Source organism: Epinephelus moara, chromosome 7, assembly GCF_006386435.1.
Source record: "Epinephelus moara isolate mb chromosome 7, YSFRI_EMoa_1.0, whole genome shotgun sequence".
NCBI classification, from domain to species: Eukaryota; Metazoa; Chordata; class Actinopteri; order Perciformes; family Serranidae; genus Epinephelus; species Epinephelus moara.
This window is the reverse complement of record NC_065512.1, coordinates 17258073-17280390: the sequence shown is the minus strand read 5'-3', so window position 1 is coordinate 17280390 and position 22318 is coordinate 17258073. Positions and strand designations below refer to the sequence as shown.

The 22318-nt window shown below is 40.5% G+C and overlaps 1 protein-coding gene across 1 annotated transcript in view; it reads left to right on the top strand.

Moving 5' to 3' along the window:
- LOC126392824 (beta-galactoside alpha-2,6-sialyltransferase 2-like) overlaps positions 1 to 22318 on the top strand; it is an 80012-nt gene that overhangs the window by 34791 nt on the left and 22903 nt on the right. Inside the window, exons 4-5 of the mRNA XM_050048490.1 lie at positions 13697 to 13794; positions 18541 to 18642. Coding sequence (XP_049904447.1) covers positions 13697 to 13794; positions 18541 to 18642 — 200 coding nt within the window. The remainder of the gene's footprint in view (positions 1 to 13696; positions 13795 to 18540; positions 18643 to 22318) is intronic.

The window sequence follows — 22318 nt, the reverse complement described above, 5'->3', positions numbered from 1 at the left end:
CTCCAGCCCCCCTTCGACCCCCAACAGGATAAGTGGTTACAGAAAATATAAAACCCGCCGGCTTATTAGAAAGCCTGAAGGAATAGTTCACCCAGAAGACTAAATTGTATACGGTCTAGGGCTGGGTATTGGCAGTAACCCAGTACCACGTAGTATCGAAACATCTCCAGTCAAACAATGCCTGCATTTCATCCATCTTGCGCTGGGGGTCTGGTTCAGGACCATCCTAGCAAGCCGCCGGATCAGCAAACTTTCTGTTGCTGCTGTCTCCGGAGTCGCTCTGATCCTAGCAAACAGTCGGTTTAACATCTACCTTGCTAGCATGACCTAACACAGCAGCAGCGGCTAACATCAGACTCCAAGCTGTTAAACAGTCCCTACAAAATCACACTGACCCCAAAACGACTTGGCAGTGTTGCAGCAGCTACAGCCCATACAGTCTATGGTGTTGTGAAGTCAAGCGCGGTGTATTGGCAGAGTCTGCAGTTAAGCGTACCGAGGTGCCACCAAAATGTTCACAATAATGGCCGTACTATGAACCACTCCATTCATATCATGGCCTGAAGAAGTCTATGGTGTCAGTATCACTTTTAAGTGTATCTTCTAGGGCCTGACCGATATGGATTTTTTGGGGCCCATGCCGATTCCGATATTATGGAATAAAAAAATCCGATAACCGATATATCAGCCCATTAAATTTTTACGTTTTTCAATTTAAAAACCCCAAAATACCTCCTTTTGATGGCTTAAATATAGTTTAAACACTCGTTACAAAGATATAAATTGAAGGAAGAACATTTTACTATTTTGAAATACTTTTATTATCAGAAATTGTGTGGAACAAGCAGCATATGAACAATTTGAACACAAAACAAATCAAAAATACGATGTGCAAAAAGGCAGTAAACCTCTGGGAAATAAAATAATCATGCAAAGTCTATATGAATTAAGACATTCACATGTATGTTCACAGTACCAGAGTTCCTCTTATTATTGCCAATTTAACAGAGGTAGGTTATAGTGCAAAAAGTAACACAAGGACATCATTTCTCAGTAAAACACCATATTCCCTGCATTTTATTAGTGATGAAAATATAAGTGTTAACATCGGCGTCAATCGGCCAACTTTTGGCTGATTGACGCTTATTCTCTAATGGCTATAATTGGCCGATTAAATCGGCCGGCCGATAAATCGGTCGGGCCTTAGTATCTTCATCCTAATAAAACTATTTTTGCTATTGCTGAACAAAGCATTTGCATGTTATCCTCCAGTGAATTAGTTGTGCAAGCATGCACACAACTATTTCCTTCAGGGGAAATGCTTTGCTAGAAACAGGATACTTGATTATTGCTGCGAAGGGATTTTCAGACCGTTTTTTTCAGACATTTTAAACCTTTCGGACTCCATCAAAGTCTGTTTGCACTGATCCACTTTTCATCCAGTAGAAAACTTTTCTGTAGCCATAAAGGGCCTAGAGAGGTGAGATATACACAGTTTGAGTTGATTTGGGGTGAACTGTCCCTTTAATTTGCTGTTACTTTTAACTGGAGACAAAACCAAACAATATTAAAGGTCCAGTGTGTGGGATTTACGGAGCTATATTAGCAGAAATGGTGTATATAATCGCCTGAAAATAAGAATCATTGTGTTCTTGTTACCTTTGAACAGTGGCTCCCAACTGCTGCAGCCACAGGGTGCAGATTTCTCCTTAGTCATTAGGTCAAATACCACATAGTTTGAAATATTCAGCATCATACTAGCATTGGGCCATGTTGTCAAGCTAGTTTGCTGTCTCCCTTAAGTAGCTGTCCGTTATTCACTCAATCTACAGCAGAGAACGAAACTTCAAAATAAAAGCTCTGTGCAGGAAATTTACTGTACTTCAAAATAAAGTGTGTTTTTTAAAAACTTGACATTTATATTTTCATAGGGAGCGAAACCTCCGCTACAGAGATCACCATGTTGCATCGCCATGATTCTACTGTAGCCCAGAAGGACCAAACCAAACATTGGCTCCAGACAGGGCAAGGCGATAAGGACAAAAATCCATGTCTCTGTATTTACTGGCTTATTGGCGATACATGATATATATCTTGGTATTTTCTGTGATATGGGCGACATGTTTTCAGTTCCAAGTCAAAGCCACATTTAAGATGTCACAAACACTTTTATGAAAACAGTCTGTGACTGCTATATCTGTCTTGTATATACAACGTCTGTGTCGTCGCTGCATTTTTTGAAGAGATCTGTCTGAGAAGAACGGTGATGTGCTATAATCCAAACTAGCAGCACAGTGCTGTACTGCGCGTGTGCTACTGTGGTCAATTCATTAATCACACAGACTGATTTAGCGTAGCACATGCAATTATAGACTGATGTGTCTATATCGGTGTTGATGGAGAACTTCTGAGTAAGTGGGGCGGAGCTGTGCAGAGAGTGTGAGAGAGAAGAAATTTACACTGGTGTGTGTTATGTAACACAACTTGACCCTTTATTGATATAAACATTGGTGTCTAAATTTATGTCTTGCTTGAAAATAAATTGATATATCACGGTTGTTATATCGCCCAGCCCTAGCTCCAGATGCGACCATTCATGTTTCTGTGTCGGCCACTAGATAGAAGCCTATTTGAGACGAGCAGTGTCAGACAAAACACTCATTTGTAACATGAAACGTGAACATGAAAGTGTTTTCACCGGTTTAAATCGCCGCCTCAGAAATAGATTTCTGGATATTCAGCTCCTGGTGAAAACCCCCTGAACAATGAACACTGATAGATTCCACTAAATCCCCTTATGTCCTACAAACTGGCTGCTCTAGTGTTAAACTCCACACACTCTCCTCAGGTCAGAGGTCATCCTGTGAAGTCTACCATGAAATCTTTTACTATGAAGGTGATGCAGCATGTGTAGAGTTTCATCAGGAGCAGCTTAGCATCTTAAAAGCACTACAGAGCAGAGCCACAGTGCAAATAGAGTAGCTCTACCGGAATAGTACAGGTGTAACAAGATTACTTAGATCCATGTTAAGATGTTTACTGTAGCTTACCAACGACTCCAGCACAATCACAAGTGACCCAGGTAGCAGGTTACCACACTAGTGCTGAAACTACATCATGCATTGAGACTAATTTAGCTTGATCTACAAAGCTTTGAGCCCAGTTACATTTTAAAGGTCAATGGATATCCACCTTCACCTGCAATGATCTGCACTTGCTCAGTTTTTTTCTCATGACATTTACTGATTAACTTGTCAAGCTGATCGTGATCAGGCTTGAGCGTGTGCCTAGTAGGGTATATGTCTTTGCGTTTGAATGTGTGTGTGCTCTTGGTTTAGAGACTTTGGCAGCTATTTGGTAAGTGGGGAGAGTGTGAACTCAATGACAGATGGCTCGCTTGAAAAAAAAGCAGAACCCCCTCTGGTAACCAATCAGGCTCCTTCTCATCACGTATAGCTTCCTTGCGTTTCCTTGTGATTTCAGCTGCTTAAAGAAAGCAAAAGATTTAATATTAAGTGCTTTGGCTTTGAGCATTATATCTCTATATTTGCATAATATGTCTCTATACTGACGGCTCTATAGACACTGGCTGGCCCAGATAAAGGTGTCCCAGAAAAAGAGGCACACCAAACAACTATTACTGAAAATCAGATGCCAAGTGATGCAAATCTACATCTGCACTTGACCCTGTGGTCACAGTGGGATTAACTTGTGGTGCTGTGTCAGTGAAAACATCAACGCTGCAGTCTTTCAACACGGGCGCCTCCACTCACTGCAAGTTCCTCTGTTGCAAAGGAAATCTGAGCATTGTGAGGTTTATTTATGTAGCGTAGGTGCAAACAGGTTTGCTGCAAAGTCACGGAAACACAGAGTAAAGATGCATTCAGGTTCACCTCCCAGTGAATGTTGTTTGCCTTACTGATGGATATTAAAGTGTTTGGGCTATTTCTGGTTGCTATGTTAGTGCTGCAGGATGAAGAACGTTCGACTGAGGGGTATTTCTTATTTTAAGAAGCAAAGAAAAGAGAGGCAGTCTTCAGTTTTGGGCACCAGACCTTGGTCTTAAACTCGGCAGGTGCTTCTAAATCTCTGTTGATGTATCATCATCCCCCCATGTTTGTTTTTGGTTTCGGTCCAGTAATGTGACCCATATGCACATGCACATGCTCATAACTAAAGGAAGTGAATGTGACTCTTCAGCACCACACTAGCATCACTGTTTTGTCTGTTTTTAATCATGCATACCTCATTTCTTTATTATGCAATCAAACAGAAAAGGGTAGAGAGCACAACTTTCCAAACTACAGTCAAAAAATAGAAAGGTATGTTACACAAATCCAAAGGTTTTGCTTGCTGTTAAGCTGGATCTTGTGGGTGGGACCTACACTGACAAATGTAAGACATCTCTATATCAGTCGGCCTCGACTGGAGTGGCAGCTTGGCAAAATCAACTGTAGTAAATGAGAGTCGATGGATAGAGCAAGAGTACTGCTTTTGCTTTTTAATGATCATAACAGTGAAACAAAGACCGACCCTGCTGTACAGGAACCAGTGAAGGGAAGCAGGGAAACTTTGCTCATATTCAACCAGCTGTGTGTCATCACAGTGTGTGCAGATGAACGTTGTTTGACTTCAGCTGGAGATCCCTGGCCGTCTGGTGGCTGTGGTCTGGGTGCCAAACACTGATCATCTGCGCACACTGTGATGCCACACAGCTGGTTCAATATCAGCAAAGTTTCCCTTTATATTCATTGTCTTGTGTGGCGATCAGCAGTGATGTGGTGGTTCACTTTTACACTGTGATCTGTAGCCTATAGTTCAGCTTTAGCTTCTAACTATCTTTGTCTTTTTAACCTGTTGTTGCTGCTGAGTCAGTTTGACATCCTGGATATATCCTTCAAACACAGACTGTAGACCCCTCTGTCTGCTTCTCTCTGGAATCACTGTTTCATTTCTCCAAAAATATGATAATATTTCTTCAGGGAGTGCAGTTAGTTACAGTGTGGGCTCCATGCTTACTCAACAGCTTGACGGACCATCATAAAGGGGCGGGGCTTAGCGAATGGTCAGTTAGCTAGTCGCTCATTGTTCATTGGCAGGTTGCATGTTGAGCAGAGGTTGGACCAAGTCATTGTTTTGGAAGTCACAAGTAGGTCTCAAGTCTTTACACTCAAGTCCAAGTCAAGTTCCAAGTCCTAAACTATAAGTTTTAAGTACTTAACAAGTCATAATGGGCTCCTCTCCAAATGAAATACCATTTTAAAAATAGTAATGATGAGTAGTGATATATGAAACTATGAAAATTTTGTTTTTATTTGTTAAAACAAGTGCAACTGAATTGAACCACAAAACAAAGTAACGCTGGCATTGTACTTTGATAGCATGTAGCACTATTAACCAACGAATGAACTTTGTTTGTTTGTGTCCCATCTTCTTGTGTTTAACTCATCTCATATTGAAAACATCTGTAACTTTCTGTTTCTAATTTGGCTCACGGGAAGGCCTCAGTCAAGTCACGAGTTGCTGTTGTTTAACTCTAAGTCGAGTTGCAACCTCTGGTGTCCAGGTGGCCAATTAGCCTGCATGACATTGTGCATGTAGCAAGTCGTTAACATGACTGTAGTAGTCAAAAAGTGATGTGCTGTATTATTATCAGGGTGTCTACAGGTCCTTTAAAAAGTCTTAAATTCAGATTCGTTGGATCTTAAATATTTCTGGTCACATTACTGGTTAAATTTCTCTAGCCCGAAGAAAGTGTTTCTCTGAATGTTGCAGTAATAAATAGCATTTATGACAGTGATGAGATTTTGTTATCTTTTCACATTAAACACATTAAACTTAAACTCACCCAATTGTTGTCATTTTTTCTTACTGTTCTTTTTTAACTGACATTACTGTGTTTACATATATGTATAATGTGTATTTCCATTCGCAGGTTTGGTGTTAAATTTCGTATAAAGTGGAATTAAAAGGTCATAAAAAGTCTTAATTTTAATTTCCTTATATCTGTAGACACCCTGATTATATCACCCTGCAGTCAGCTTAGTTAACGTTAGGCACTGTCCTCGTCATGCTAGCTGAGCTGTAAACAGCCCAACCTTTTGGATTTGCAAACATAACGTATTGAAGTGCAAACAAAAGTTTTTTAATTGACATTAATACGTTTTGAATTACAACTTAATTTTCTTGCAGTAAAACATTTCAAGTGTCGATTGTTTTGTTCTCAGATCTATATTTTTGATTGCAGTGTGGAAAGTTGTGTTTTCAACCCGTTTCTGTTTGCCTGTATGATAAAGAAAGAAAAATAACTCCATAACGTTGACCATTATTATGAGAATATAGGAAAGTCGTCAAATGAAGAATTGTAATTCATGAGCGCATCTTCTCTGAGGGCAAACACATCCTTATGTCAGGGTATTGGTTCAGTGTGTCATCATCATCATGGCGTTCAGTTCTTAAGAAAAGAGATTTGGCTTGACAGCGGGATTTAATGACTTGATGAATGAGATGAATGTTATAGAGCTGATTAATTATTGAACAGCGCTGGAAAAGCTCGACTTTGTTACATTAATTCTCAGGCTCAGCTTCAACAGGAAATCAAAGGGCATCGATCCCACTCCGTCTACTTCTTCTCACCCTGCTGTCCTCCCGAAACGCTGCACTGCATCAAAACCTATGCAGCTGTGAATTGTGACAAATCTCTGGAAGATGAATGTGACCATCGGACACTTTCACCGTGCCACTCACAGGTTGGCTGACATTTAGATTATCGGGTTTCTCTCAGTGGCTGCAGCACAGAGTTCATCCTGCTTTGGAGCTGTGGTTTTGGGTTAGGTTGGTTTGGTGTTTGTGATGTGAGGCTGCCATCATGTGGTGAACAGGATAAACTACATCCTCAGTACAACATGGGATGGTAGAAATAACAGGAACATGCTGCAAAAATATTCAATGAAATGCCCTTCAACAAATATTCTTTTGTGAAGTTCATAGTGTTTATTTTATTATATTTTTTATTTCATTTAACATAATTTGATTTTTTTTTTAATTTATTTCATTTTATTTTGGTGAACTTAATTTAACATAATTTATTTTTTAAAATGTATTTCATTTTATTTTGTTATACTTAATTTCTTTTTTTTTTAATTTATTTCATTTTATTTTGTTGAACTTAATTTAACAAGATTTTTTCAGATTTATTTCATTTTATTTTGTTGAACTTAATTTAACATAATTAATTTATTTGAATTTATTTCATTTTATTTTGTTGAACTTAATTTAACATAATTTAATTTTTGAATGTATTTATTTATTTATTTTTAGTACAGGCAAATGAAACAAATAGCATACAGGACGACATGATGTTATGACATAATAAACTCACAAAAAAAGGGGAGGGGGGGCAATTGGAGGAATAAAGAACAGCAAAGTAATTAAAACAATTAGGTTGATAGTACTGGTACATTTAGAAACTGAAATATACATATAACAAAAAGATCATAGCTATATTTCTATATAGTCCCGCTCTTCTCTAAAGGAAAGTCTCTCCCATTTCATGTTGTGTTGTGCTGCTATGGTTTGTACTTAGCAATAATTATTTCCATAAGAAAGTGACTTTGCACTGTATTTTGTAGGATCTTTAGATTCAGATTTTTTCTTTATCGAGCTTTAAATATAAATATTTTACCTAATAAAGTAATTGTATTTATTATGTGGGGACTATTTTCATCCAGACCGCCCAACGTAATGCTTAAAGGTGTAAATTCAAAATACATTTTTCTGGCCCCAGCCAACCTTGGATATTAGTCCATGAACCTGCAACAACTGGGCAATATAAAAGTCAACTCAAATCAATACAGTTTTATTAATACAGCCCATTATCACGAATCACAATTTGTCTCAGTGGGCTTTACAGCATCCAAAAATACAAAAACGGGTTTGCACGACAGAAACTGCTCTTTCTGGAAAATTAATAGTATCACCACATGTGACGTTTTGGGCACCAGCCCTTCGTCAGACATGAACAAGATAAGGAGACACACTTCTATATGTGGTTGCCCAACAGATCATGTGATAACACATATAGCTATACAGAAACACACTGCAAAACCAGTATCAAATTACACCACAGGAATACATTTACAAAAAAATGTATATTTCTAAAAGGCCAGCAGTGCCTAGAGTATCACCTCGAATATCACATAGCTGAAACATCAGTAAAAAAAAGCATCATAATGACATGCATATACAGGGTGAATTAGTAGATGATGTTTTTGTAATTCATATATTTTTTAAAAAATAGAGGCGCCACTAATACTACAGAAAGTAGTGACACTCAATGAGAAATACCACAGTGATGTAATAAACAAATCTTGAGCAGCATGTAAACACACCAGGCTTTACAGCATCCCTCTGTCCTTTGGAGGCTTACAGCAGGTAAGGAAAAACTCCCCCAAAAACCCTTTAACGGGGGAAAAACAACTGAGGAGGGATCCCTCTTCCAGGACGGACAGACGTGCGATAGATGTCGTACAGAACAGAGCAACATAATAAATGAACAGTAATCCATATGAGACAAAAAGTATTTGACAATAGCTACAATAACATTAATTGTAGTAATAATAATATAATAACAATAGCATTTTGGTAGCATAGGGTATATGTTATAAGTATATATATTAATATATGATAGTATGTGTATGTGACAATAATAATCATGTGAATATTATAAAAGTAGAAGTGTGACTAATAATAGCAGTACTGGTCGGCATCAGGCAGGACCACGGCAGCAGCATAACCACGTCACCGCAGTTTGAGGGAACCTGTGAGACAGTGAAGCACAAAGGCTCCAGAGAAGAAGCCGAGTTAGTGACATGCAGTATTTGGACATGAATGTTAGCAAATGCAGCTGGTCTTTCTCTCCATAATTACAGAATGTTATAATGATGATTATTCAGTGTTTAACGCATTAAGTTGTTTTTTTAGTGGCTGTAATTTTGTAGAAAATCTTCAGCTGAAAGATTATGTGGTAGAAACCAGTTGTTTTGGAAACTGTTCTGAAAAATTGTTTCCAAGTGTTAAATTCATCTTCCCAAAAAGGACAGACTGTATGAGGGAAAGTGGTTAGACCTCTACCATGTAAAATTCAATATTTATCTTTGTTTTGAACAGCCATTTCTGGCGGTGTTATACAGTTTATTGGTTTTTGACTCAACTGACAGGTCATTTTTATGATCATAGCTTTTAGCACTGTTGAGTAAATCTCAGTCTGTTGGTGAAGCCTCTGTCAGCTGTCCCTCAGTGTGATGTATTTTTTTTTCTTCGCACATTTGACCTCATGATTTTAGATTTTTTGTGACGTAATTATGTGATTTGTGTTGTTGATTTCACTGTAGTTGTGCAAAATTCTTAACATGCTGCCCCCTGTGGTCGTATTAAAATAGACACTTGCAGAGCTGCCAGCAGGTCTGACCTGAGGACATAGATATAAAAGGTTAAAGGCAACACACACTGCACTGATTTTCACTGGGGTTGTGTCCTCTTTCTACAAACAAAAAAATACACCATTAGAGTAATTTAATTCATAAAGGCATACATCTTCAAGTAGCATTAAACCAAACCATTAACCACATTTGTTCTATTTTAATGTTGTTTATTTGTTATTTCATCCACCTACATTGTTGTCATGCTGCTGCTCTGCCTTTAGACGTCACATTCTGTGTGCATGGAGACAGAAACTGTAATGTTATATCAGGAAATGATTATTATTAGAACTGTGAAAAATAAGCAGCCACATTTCTAAATCAAACAGAGTCTTATCTGAAGAAGAAGAAGAATATATACTTCATGAATCCCCAGAGGATTTTGGACCTTGGACAGGTGCCCGAGCAGGTAGGGGTTTGGTGTCTTGCTCAAAGGCACCTCCGTAGTGCCCAGGAGGCGAACTGGCACCTCTCCAGCTAGCAGTCCATACCCCATATTTGGTCCGGACAGGGATTTGAACTGGTGAGGCATTGTGGCCTCACTAGCAAGGTGGGGGAGCCCTTAGCGTGGGTTTTCTCCGGGTACTCCAGCTTCCTCCCACAGTCCAAAGACATGCAGGTTAATTGGTGACTCTAAACTGTCCGTAGGTGTGAATGTGAGTGTGAATGGTTGTCTGTCTCTATGTGTCAGCCCTGTGATAGTCTAGCGACCTGTCCAGAGCGTACACCGCCTCTCGATTAATGTCAGCTGGGATAGGGCCTCATCTGCTGCTGTTGGACGGCTCTCAGGCTCATAATGGGTTAACTGGTTGTAATTGGAACAAGGCTTTTTTAATACGTTTTTAAAAGTCAGCTGTCACGTCAGTTTATAACAAGGCGCCAGTGCAAGGTGGCAACATGTTACAGTCATAACTGGAGCCGTGATTGATGTCAGAATATTGCATTGTGATAGTTAAAGTAATGGCAGAACATTTAACAGGCTGCTTATAACCTCATCTGCCTCTCCCAGGTTTTATTTGTCTGGCACAAACATCTCTAGAGATAAAAGATGCCTGACTTTGAAGTAATGAAATCATGACTGTACAATCAGCGACACCGGGTCGGTTATATTCAGCTGAAAGCCAACAGTGTCGGCTCCACAGGGGGTCTGAAAATCAACATATCTATATTTGAGTTTACAAAGCGACATGACAAACAAGAACAGACTCCGGCACAGTCAGTCTCAATAGTTCATCCATCATGTGACACGAGGAGGAGAACAACATGTCAAACATGGACAAACTGCATCAACGGAGGAGCAGTGAGCTCAAGTTTAATCTCACTGAGACACTGATCGATGCTTTCTTTACCTTTAGATGAATCAAACTCTCTGACGGAGTGTGAATAACGGTGTTGTGATACGGCGTCACATGCTTTATGGCTACTGAGAAAATGCTTCCCACGTAGAAAAGAGAAGTGTTGGAAAAGTATATTTTTCTTTTTCATTAAATATTCTTAGTCTGAAGGTGCGTGTGTGAAACATTAATGTCAGCCTCCTCCTCAGTGAAACAAACCTCCAATGACAAAGAACGATCTCTGCTTTGAGAAAACCATCCTGAAAATCAATCAGTCTGGCGCAGCCCCACAGGGAACTGACATGTTTACAGTGTTATATTGGAGCAGCTGGGCAAACTCAATGTCAGGCTGGTTTTGTAACGGTCGACTGGCTGAAGGAGTATTAGATCAAAGGCTGGAGGATCATCCATTCTGGTGTCAGATCAACACATGTGGAGGATCCCTGGGACTGACGGATCGATCATCAGATGTTAGGAGATTCTAATTATTACTACAAACATCCATCACGCTGAGGATTTCATGTTTGCGTGGGAACTCTGATGTACACAAACAAAACAGAATGTGGTCAGAATGAAGGTTGAGGCTGTTGTGTGGTAGCTCATCAGTTACAGGAACTAACCACTAGAGAGCACTTTGGTTTTACGTCTGTGAGCCTGACACACGTTGTTGCCACTGTGTGATCATACAGTAATTTACATCACTGCAGACAGTGTGTTGTTACAGTGACTTCTGCCACGAGCGCTTTGATGATGTGTCGAACTCCAGAAAGCATTGATCTAACTACAGAAAGATGTGTGTTTGTGTGTGTGTGCCATGTGAGCTGGAAGTCATTCATATGCAAACAACTGTGTTCTTGTTTCAGTGAGCCACAGTCTGCCTTCTTATGTATTTTGTGTAGTTTTTTTTCTTCTTGTTTTTGAAGTTGCCTCTAAAATGTAAAACTAAGAAGCAATTCTGAAAGACAGCGGTGAACACATCAAGACCCTGACAAGCTCAGGCTGATGTGAAACACTTCATCGGTTTGTCCTACTTTACATTTATCTGAACATCTCAAGAGCTGGGTGTCAAACCTCATGACTTTTTAAATACTATTAATGTATCATCTGATTTTATAGTCCCAGTGAAGTGGAAGTTACAGCGTCTTTAGCTTCTGTACTGTGACATATTTCCCGGAGTATATTTCAGGGCTCAGAATCAGAAATACTTTATTGATCCCTGAGGGGGCATTATGATTTGTTACAGCTGCTCTGATGGAAAGAGTAGAGAATTATAAGAAGTAAGAATAAGAGTATGAAATAAAAGTGTGTAAATATAAAGCAATAAAGTAGAAATGAAATGTGCATTAAAATTAAATAACAATTAAAGGCACATTATGCTTCTGTGTTTAACATGAGCACTTAAGATATAAAATTAACATATTGAAAATAAGATATATATATCATCACTGCGAAAATTTAACTGCAATATACATCAGTAGAATATGAGTACTGTGTGTGTGTGTGTGTGTGTGTGTGTGTGTGTGTGTGTGTGTGTGTGTGTGTGTGTGGACTGACAATATGATCTAATAAAGGTACCAGGAAGTCTGGAAATTTGAATTTAGAAAAGTATGGAAAATGTGTAGGAACCCTGATATTTGAGTGCTGTACAGTTACAAGAAGGGTTTTAATCAAATCCTTCGCATTTGATTGGACTGCTTAGAAGGTGGTAGGTTTGGTGCTACAGTGGACTGATGGCACACCTCCCTCTCCATAAGATCAGATGAGGAGGACAAGGGAGGGATGACTGAATTAGACCTCCAACACAAGTTTTTGGGAATGAAAACAAAGGTTTCGCCCTCTGATATCCAAACTCACTTCTCTTCCTGTCTCTCACCATACTGCTCTGTTAGCTAATACAAGCAACAAACCGAGAAGTGCGGTGTAATATGACCAGTGTGGCTAGCTAATCACCCAAAGTCTCATTTGATTGGATGAACTTTGGTAAACGTCTCTGAGTGCAGGGAGAGTCATCGAAAACTTGAAACTATTTTACCTGGTTTTATGGAAAGAGAATAGAGGGGTATTGATGTAAAATCTTTGGCACTGTTTTTTTTCTGAGGCCATGGTTCTCAGCCAGAAACTGGTGGATTGCCCCCTTCGGGTTGGGAGAGAGTTATTGCCTCAAGCGAGAGAGTTCAGGTATCTCGGGGTCTTGTTAATGACTGAGGGTAGAATGGAGCATGAGATGGATCGGCGACGAACCGTTGTGGTGAAGAGGGAGCTGAACCAGAAGGCAAAGCTTTCGACTTACTGGTCCATCTACGTCCCAACCCTCACCTATGGTCATGAGCTCTGGGTAGTGACCGAAAGAATGAGATCATGGACATACAGGGGGGAGCTCGGAATAGAGCCGCAGCTCCTGTTAGAGGTGTTCCAGGCACGTCCCATTGATAGGAGGCCCCAGGGCAGACCCAGAACACGCTGGAGGGATTACATATCTCATCTGGCCTGGGAACGCCTTGGGGTCCTCAAGGTGGAGCTGGAAAGTGTTGCTGGGGAGAGGGACGTCTGGGGTGCTTTGCTTGGTCTGCTGCCTCCGCGACCCGTCCCTGGATAAGTGGATAAAAATGGATGGATGATGTTTTTTTGTTTTTTTACATATATGTGGCATATAACAAGAAATAAATCAACAGTTATTAAACGCACAGGATTCAAACTGGGAAAATGTATTTTTCATTTCACTGTTGTGTCGGTTTTCATGGGAAAACAAAAATAAAGTAATTTTGTTATCATTTTGATGCTCAGGTATCTCATACATTTTCTTTATTATTGTCACAACAGTGTGTATACCTCAAGGTCAGTTCATTACCTGCTTCAAATGACGGTTTGTGTATTTTATTTCAGACACTCATGAGGCAGTTCTACGGTTCAACGCTGCACCTACAGAGGGATACGAGAGAGACGTGGGGAGCAAAACCACCATCCGCATCATCAACTCACAGGTGAGTGAGAGTCTGACCTTGCATGTTGCACGATGATGAATTATTGATAGACATAGAACTCAGAGGCTCGTGTCACTCTCTGAAACGCATGTAAAACATGCGGAATGGCAAATGTTGAAAATATAAATGATTGATTACGACTGTGGTCCACTTATTTTTTTTTTACATTGAGTGAATGTTGTTTTATTGATCGTTGGCTTACATTCTGTGATTCTATGGCTCAACCACCAGTTATGAATAGGAATGATTACCTATTAATAATACATGTGTAATCTTATTTGCACATTCTTTTTATGTAATAATTTTAGAATATAGACATTTTTATTTGAGGATAGTTCATGTTTGTTATGATGCATGTCCTAGCCTTCATGATTCTTGAAATACAATCTATACAAGAACACGAATTGGAGCTTAAAGATTACATTACTTAAAGGTCCAATGTGTAAAATATAGGGGTCTATATTGGCAGCAATGAAATATAATATAATAAATATGTCTTCTGTAGGGTATAATCACTTGGAAATAAGCTTCCTCATTTATTTGTTACCTTAGAATAAGCCATTTATATCAACATAGAGAGCAGGTTCTTGTACACAGAATCAGCCATGTTGCACTACCATGTTTCTGCAGTAGCCCAGAACACTCAAACCAGACACTGTTTCTAGGTAGGGCCTTTTGCGTTTTTGCACTGGCCACCTTAGGTAGCCCCCTCCGCAACAAGCCAAACAGCCTCAGACTGAACCATCTATTCTATTTGTCTATTTGTTTAGGAGAGGAGAAACCTCTGCAGATAATTTGTGCCCCAGTAAAAACTAGGGCTGCCCCCAACAAAGAATTTTCCTAGTCAACCAATAGTTGTCATTTAGAGCCATTAGTCGACTAGTCGCCTGCATATTTACAATATTAATTTAATTATCAAATGATATATTTTGGGCGGGGCAACACAATGGTTTGAGTTGAAGGTGTGAGAAAGAATAGTATCAGTAACATTGTTAACACTGTGCTACATTACAGAGAAATACAAAACCGTACTAATGAACCTTCATTAATATAGGCCTATATTTTATCTACAAGTGCACGTCACACACTGAGCGAGCCGCCTGTTAATGACGCTGTGGGCTAATGGGCATGTAGCTACTTCCATGTTTCAGATGATACGTCATGTTTGTAGTCGACCAATGAAGATGAGTTTACATATCACCTTGGGTTCGTCCTTCACCTTCTCAAAATGATCCCACACTTTGGATTTCCTGCCCGACATGTTATTAACTAGCCTGTGGAATAACCGCAGGTACCAGCCCTGGAAATTAGGGGCCGTACACATGCCGCGTCTTTAACCACCAGGAAAACATGAGGTTGGGCGCTACATCTTGTGCATTTTTTGTGCCAGCTTTCAAGAGCCCTGCAGCAGGTTGCGTCTGAGGTTGCTAAGCAACCTGAACAAGCATCATATAGCCTATTTACCTGAAATCCTGAGTGCAGAGCTGATCTTCTTCCAGGTGCTGTTTTTAAGTGTGTAGGCTTATCATCTGTGGGACAGATGTAAAGCTCTGGGTAGCCCTGCACTAACATGATCAACTTTTCCGTATTTATCAGACTGAATATTTACAGAAGAAGGGAAAGATATCTGTCAGCTGTGATTGGTTTGTAACGTGACTCCTGTCTGACTGCTGTGTCTGTCCTTTCAAATTAAATTCCCACATGGTCCAGTCGTATAGGTTGTGATGTATTTTGACAAGGCGCAGCTTCTTATCGAGTTTCACTTTTGTTTTTTGTTTTTTTACTAAGCGACCAATGAAATCTTGCCAACCAATGACCTTTCTAGTTGACTAATGTTTTGTCAAATATTAGGGGGCGGCCCTAGCACCAACCTCTTGAACAATGAACACTGAAGGAATCCTTACCAGGAGTTCACGCTTGGCACTTGGGAGCAGTAAGGATTGCACATTGCAATCTGCAGTCCTCAAAACTAGATGGCACTAAATCCCACACACTGCTCCTTTAAAATGAAAAGTTCCAACTTAACTTAAAATTGTGTTGGTAGCACTTATGGTCAAGACTCTCTTCTCCAAAGTAAATGTTACCCTCTTTTAACAACACACAACATGCCTTTATTTATCAGCCCAGAGCTGAACTGTCCCTGTGGTGTTAAATTTATTCTGTTAAATCTGCACAAATCAGTATTTTGGTATTTACAGTACTTGTAAGGATTATATGTCCTGAGAGAGGTGTAGGTTGTAGTGACAAAACCAGAAATAATCATCAGTTTTCCCTCACCTCTGAAAATAGCCGAGAGGCAGCTTTTCTTTTACCTTTGTACAGAGCCAGGCTAGTTGTTTTCTCCCTGTTCCCAGTGCTTATGTGAAGCTAAGCTAATTAGATGCACGTTTCTGTAATCAGCACCTCCCATCCATGCCAGCCTTTACTGTAGAGCACAATTTGTCCTGATTGTGTGTTATGAATGGCTCTACAGATTACCTGCAGTTAGGGAGGAATTCTCTTAATGTGTCTTCAACAAGGTGCCAGTGTAACATTGATGGATACTTTGCAGATTTACAACCAGCTTTGAACTACAGGCTGTACTTATGCATTTTCGTTTTGCTCGCCACTCATGCCACCACTGCAGACGCAAAGAGTATAGACACGGGTCAAGAGACAGAGCTGCTCCTCTCTCAAACTCAGACTGAAAGCCGATCAAACGGTAAAACTTGGCAGTGCTGATGGAATATAAACCAAGAATAAGTGACTGCACTGCCTGTTTCTCACCTCAGATGTATTTAGAAACATATTTTAGCTTACAGTTAAAATTGTTGTTGCTGGCCGGCCGCTATTGTGTGAAAAGAACCAGCTGTGATACATCACCTACAAGCAGGAGTGTTTATTGGCCCGGTGCAGCGCAGTGCATTCTGATAGTTGTAGGTTTTCTACCTCTTGAGCAAAAGTGAACTTCAGAGCCCCTTTTCTCTGTTTCCTCTGGTCATTCATTCATTCATTTTCCATAACCGCTTATCCTGTTAGGGGTCACGGGGGGGCTGGAGCCTATCCCAACATTAGGCAAGAGGTGGGGTGCACCCTGGGAATTATCTTACAGCTAAATGTAGCATAAACAATCTCTTTTCATTTTGAGGTTAATGATTTTGTGCAGGTTTTTTTTAATGATTAATAGTGATTAGGCATCTCCTGTCTGAATCACAAGTTTTATTTCCAGTACTCTTGAAATACTAGATTTGCTCCACATGTCTTATTTTGGAGGAGCCTCAGGTCAGCTCAAACATTATTAATTTTCATTTACCTTCCATATATTTGCTGGAAGATCCACAAGTGGAAATTGTAACATGGAAGTCAGTTAGTGTGGCCTGCAAAACAGGATATCAATATCTCAACCTTTTTACAAATAAGTCCAGCAAACAATATCTGACTGTAATATATCTGACTATCAAAATCTGACTGTAAGCATCTTGAGAACAATAAATAAATAACCTTACCGTATCACAGAGTCTGGCTTTGTACATGTTGACTCCCTCTGTCAAATACAGTCATTTGTCCTGATGATGACTCATCCGGCACTCAGGGGCGTCTCTCATGGTGTTGATTTACCGTTAAATTGGCACTTGACCACTCTGGGCAACAGTGCATCCATCAGCGATGACCTCTTGATGCTCTATTGGGTGTGAATAAAATGTCCAACCCAATTATGTCATCACAACTTGCCTTTCTGCCCAAAAGTCATCACAGGTCATGCTGTTACTCCCAGAACTGAAGCCCGCTGGGTTGGAAATAAACCCTCAGTGATGGATGCTCTGCCTTAACATTATGTTTTAAAAAGAAGTAAGTCAATTTCAGGAAGTAATCAAACCAGTGCCTTATCTCCACCAGGCGTAAGACTCGAGGGGATCATGCCTTTGGTCATGTGTGCGTATTTGTATTGAGTGTGTGTATCTGTCTGTAAACGGCCTATCAAGCTAACTACCTTCTCAAAATGATCCCACACTTTGGATTTCCTCCCCGACATGTTATTAACTAGCCTGTAGAATAATCGCAGGTACCAGCCCTGGAAATTAGGGGCTGTGCACATGCACTACCCAGCAGGTTGCGTCTGAGGTTGCTAAGCAACCTGAACAAGCACCATATAGCCTATTTATCTGAAATCCTGAGTGCAGAGCTGATCTTCTTCCAGGAGCTATTTATAAGTGTGTAGGCCTATCGTCCTTGGGACAGATGTAAAGCTCTGGGTAGCCCTGCACTAACATGATCAACTTTTCCGTATTTATCAGACTGAATATTTACAGAAGAAGGGAAAGATATCTGTTGGCTGTGATTGGTTTGTAACGTGACTCCTGTCTGACTGCTGAGCGTGGCCTCTTCCTGTGTCTGTCCTTTCAAATTAAATTCCCACATGGTCCAGTCAGATAGGTTTTGATTTATTTTGACAAGGCACAACTCCTGATAGAGTTTCACATTTGTTTTTTGATTGTTTTTAGCTTTTATTGTGTTTTTCTGTGACAAAGCAACCTATAAAATCTTGCCAACTAATGACCTTTCTGGTCGACTAACATTAAGTTGATTATTAGGGGGCAGACCAACTTATTATATTATATTCCATTTCTGCAAATATATCCCAGTAAATCCAACACACGAAACCTTTAAGGAGATATTGGCATTAATGATGATATAAGTTTTATAAAATATTTGCTATTTATGTATATTGGCTTTAATATTTACAGCAATGTTTGTTTCCCTTGGCAGATTGTGGCCCATCCTAAGCATCGATTCAAAACAACCTCAATCTACGAGAATGTGACTCTGGTGGCCTGGGATCCTGCACCTTACACCCTCGACTTACACAAGGTAGGTTTTCTTTGTATCACACAAACCATACAACCTCCTCTTTAAGTTGTTTGTAGCCCAGCAATGTTTACAGTTCAGCTGACTTTAAAAGACAGTAGAGGAAGACATGTGGATGTTACACCCACGTCATTATGTTAACATTTCTAATAACCTACAATAAAGAAAATGTAGCCAAGATAATGAATAGTTTGTCACTCCTCTACCACAGGGACCACAACAGTCATTTCAACCACACAAACATAACAGCAGTGCTTATGTGACCTGCTGATGACCCATCTCCCCTCATCGCTCCCTCCTCTCTCATATCCTGTGGCTGCTCTCATCTACCTCTGCCCCCTCCGTCTTCCATCTGCCCTTGAGATGCCCTTGAGATGGCTCTGATCACGTTAGTATGGGTTTCTAAAATCATGTATTTATTATGCCTCCATGCCGGAGACAGCTGTGGCTAGAGGCATTATGTTGTAGGGCATCTGTCCCATTCTCGTAGGCGTGATATCTCAGGAACAGGAGAGGATTTTTTCAAATTTTTGGCCATAATGCAAAGATTTATCAGCTCATTATTACAAAATTTTGTCATAATAGGCCCGGGGGATCAAGGGGTCTGCTTTGGAGACCTTAGAATCGCATCTCTGCTTTTTGCAGATGATGTGGTTCTGTTGGCTTCATCACACCATGACCTCCAGCATGCACTGGGGCGGTTTGCAGAGTGTGAAGCAGTCGGGATGAGAGTCAGCACGTCTAAATCTGAGGCCATGGTTCTCTGCTGGAAAACGGAGGATTGCCCCCACTGGGTTCAGAAAGGGTTACTGCCTCAAGCAAGGGAGTTCATGTATCTCAGAGTCTTGCTCACGAGTGAGGGTAGAATGGAGTGTGAGATGGATTGGTGATTTGGTGTGGTTTCTGCAGTGATGCAGGTTCTGTGCCAGACCGTCATGATGAAGAGAGAGCTGAGCCAGAAGACGAAGCTTTCGATTTACTGGTCCATCTACATCCCAACCCTCACCTATTGTCATGAGCTCTGGGTAGTGACCGAAAGAATGAGATCATAGATACAAGCGGCCAAAATGAGTTTCCTCCGTGGGGTGGCTGGGCTCAGCCTTAGAGGTAGGGTAAGGAGCTCGGACATCTGGAGGGAGGTTGGAGTACGCCTCCTCCGTGTCAAAGGGGTCAGTTGAGGTGGTTCGGGCATCTGATCAGGATGCCTCCTGGGCGTCTCCTGTTAGAGGTGTTCCAGGCACGTCCCACTGGTAAGAGGCCCCGGGGCAGACCCAGAACACACTGGAGGGATTACATATCTCATCTGGCCTGGGAATCCCTTGGGGTCCCCCAGGAGGAGCTGGAACTGTTGCTGAGGAGAGGGGCATCTGGGGTGCTTTGCTTAGCCTGCTGCCCCTGAGACCTGGCCCGGATAAGCGCATGAAAATGGATAGATGGATAAAATGATAAAGTGATGACATTTTATATACAAAAAGGCCAAAGATCAACTTCACTGTGACATCATAATGTTCTGCAAAAACATTGTTATGGCCATTACTCAACGCCATAACTCAGAGCAAAAGGGGAGACATTTGGTCAGATACTGAAGTGGTGACACTAACCTTCCACCTTGAAACTGTGCTGATCGTATTGATCTTCTGTGCTGACGGGTTGAAGATGTTTGTGAAGCATCTCTATTTTAGCATATGTAGCTTCCTTGCAGCAGAATCCATATTTGAAGCATCGTCTACTATAAAAGTTATACAGGGAATGGTCTGCTGCCACAACCAATTAGATCCAAGACCTGTGCGAGCGCTCAGGCATTCAGGCTGATAACGTAAAATCACACTTTGCAATTAAAATTGATTTGCATGCTGCATGTGTAGCCGTCTCTCTGAATGATTTCCATTATTCAGCCACTTTCTATTATCTTGGAATATTAAAAAACTTCCGTGAGTGCTCTTATTCATTTTTTTTTTCACAAGCTAATAATAGAAGCACTTGTTCTTCTAAATGAACACTGACACTGAACACTACACACTAAATGAACACTGACGAGTTTTCAGGCTTTAACCTTTAGTTCTCTGCAGGAGCAGGGGTCGTTGTGTGCAGCCTTTCATTTCACCTAATATGTTACAGCCATATCACACAATACAACGCTGTTAGATGGAGGTGAAGCCCTTTTTTCTAATCCCATAATTGAAACAGCTCATTTGAGAAAAGACTACTGCAAAAGGCTGATAAGACAGTGTGGTACTGCTCTTGTAAATAATAATAATAATAAAACAAAAAGCCAGAGTCCTAACATGTGTTAGGCACATTGTCATGGTGCTGCAGCATGCTCCGCATTAACAACAGACAAAGGATGACTGAACAAAGCCAACAGTGACACAAAAAGGTGGGTACTTTAGTGACAAGAGTAATGGGATTGACCTGACCTTTTTCCTATACAACTGCACCACTCATTTTACCCAGAAAAAATGGAAATACGGATTTGAGTGTCTGTGGTGCCTCATGATCAGTCCCATGGCCTCGTCTCTCCAGGAAATCCCGTTTAAAATGCTCTACTACGGGTTTTCAGATCTTCACCATCACATTTGTTTGTGTTTTGTGGCCAAAAGACACAAAGAGTGATTATTCTTTATTGATTGACCAATGGCCAGTTGTCAGCTTAGTGCGTCAGGGCCTTTAGACTCTCTTTTGATCAATTGGTGTTCCTTTTTTTTGGGTTGCTTTGCAGTGTAGGCAGTTGTTGCCAATGCTTGAGTGGTATCTTTCTCTGCAGGATCCTCCGTCATTGAATCAGACTTTCACTGAAGGGATGTAAAGGCTTACCCGCATCTGTAGAACAGCCAGTATTGCGGCTTCTAAATAAGTTTAGAAACAGACGCTATAACAGGAGACATGATAAACTCACTGTCTTTGGTTTAGTTTCTCTCACTGTTTGATGATCCAGGTGCTTTGGTTGGATTAAGAATTGACTTCTTCGCAGGATTCATGGCGAGTTGCAAGATGACGCTATGAACTGATTGTCTTGACTGTCGTGTAAAAAAAAAAAACCCGAAATCAAAACCCCCCTCACAAACATTCCCCAAACAAACAGGCCTTTACAAATACAAAGTTCAAATCAATGGGGTATTAAACTTCATCAATCAATTAAAAAAGCTAAGATTAACCAAAAACATGGCAGTTTAAGATTCTAACCTTGTGGCATCTTTCATGCTCCACACTTCAATTAAATGTTTCCAAGATGCCAGGTCGGGTGGAGCATTCGAGTGACTCAAAAAATAATAGGAAACTAGGACTTGCAAGATATGGCTCTAACAGCCAATAGGAATGCCCTCTCTCTGAAATGACCTGTGATTGACCTAAGTCCCCCGTCATGTCTTAGATTTCCTAAAGCCTAAGAAACAAAGCCAGAGGAGGTGCAGATGTTGTTTTCTCTCTGATTACTTAACCCTATGGGCCCGAACGACGCATAGTGCGTCCAAATTCACACCTGTTCTTCTCTATTGATTTTCTCCACGACCGTGTGTCATAGCGAGAAGCCACGCATATCACGTGAAACAGCGGAATTGTAGCTTTCCGACAAGGCCAAGCACTTGTCGGTAGTCCAATGTTTTCACAGCGAAAAAAAATGATAAACTTACACTAAAATTATGTATAACAGAGCTTTCATACAGCTTTGCACACACATTAC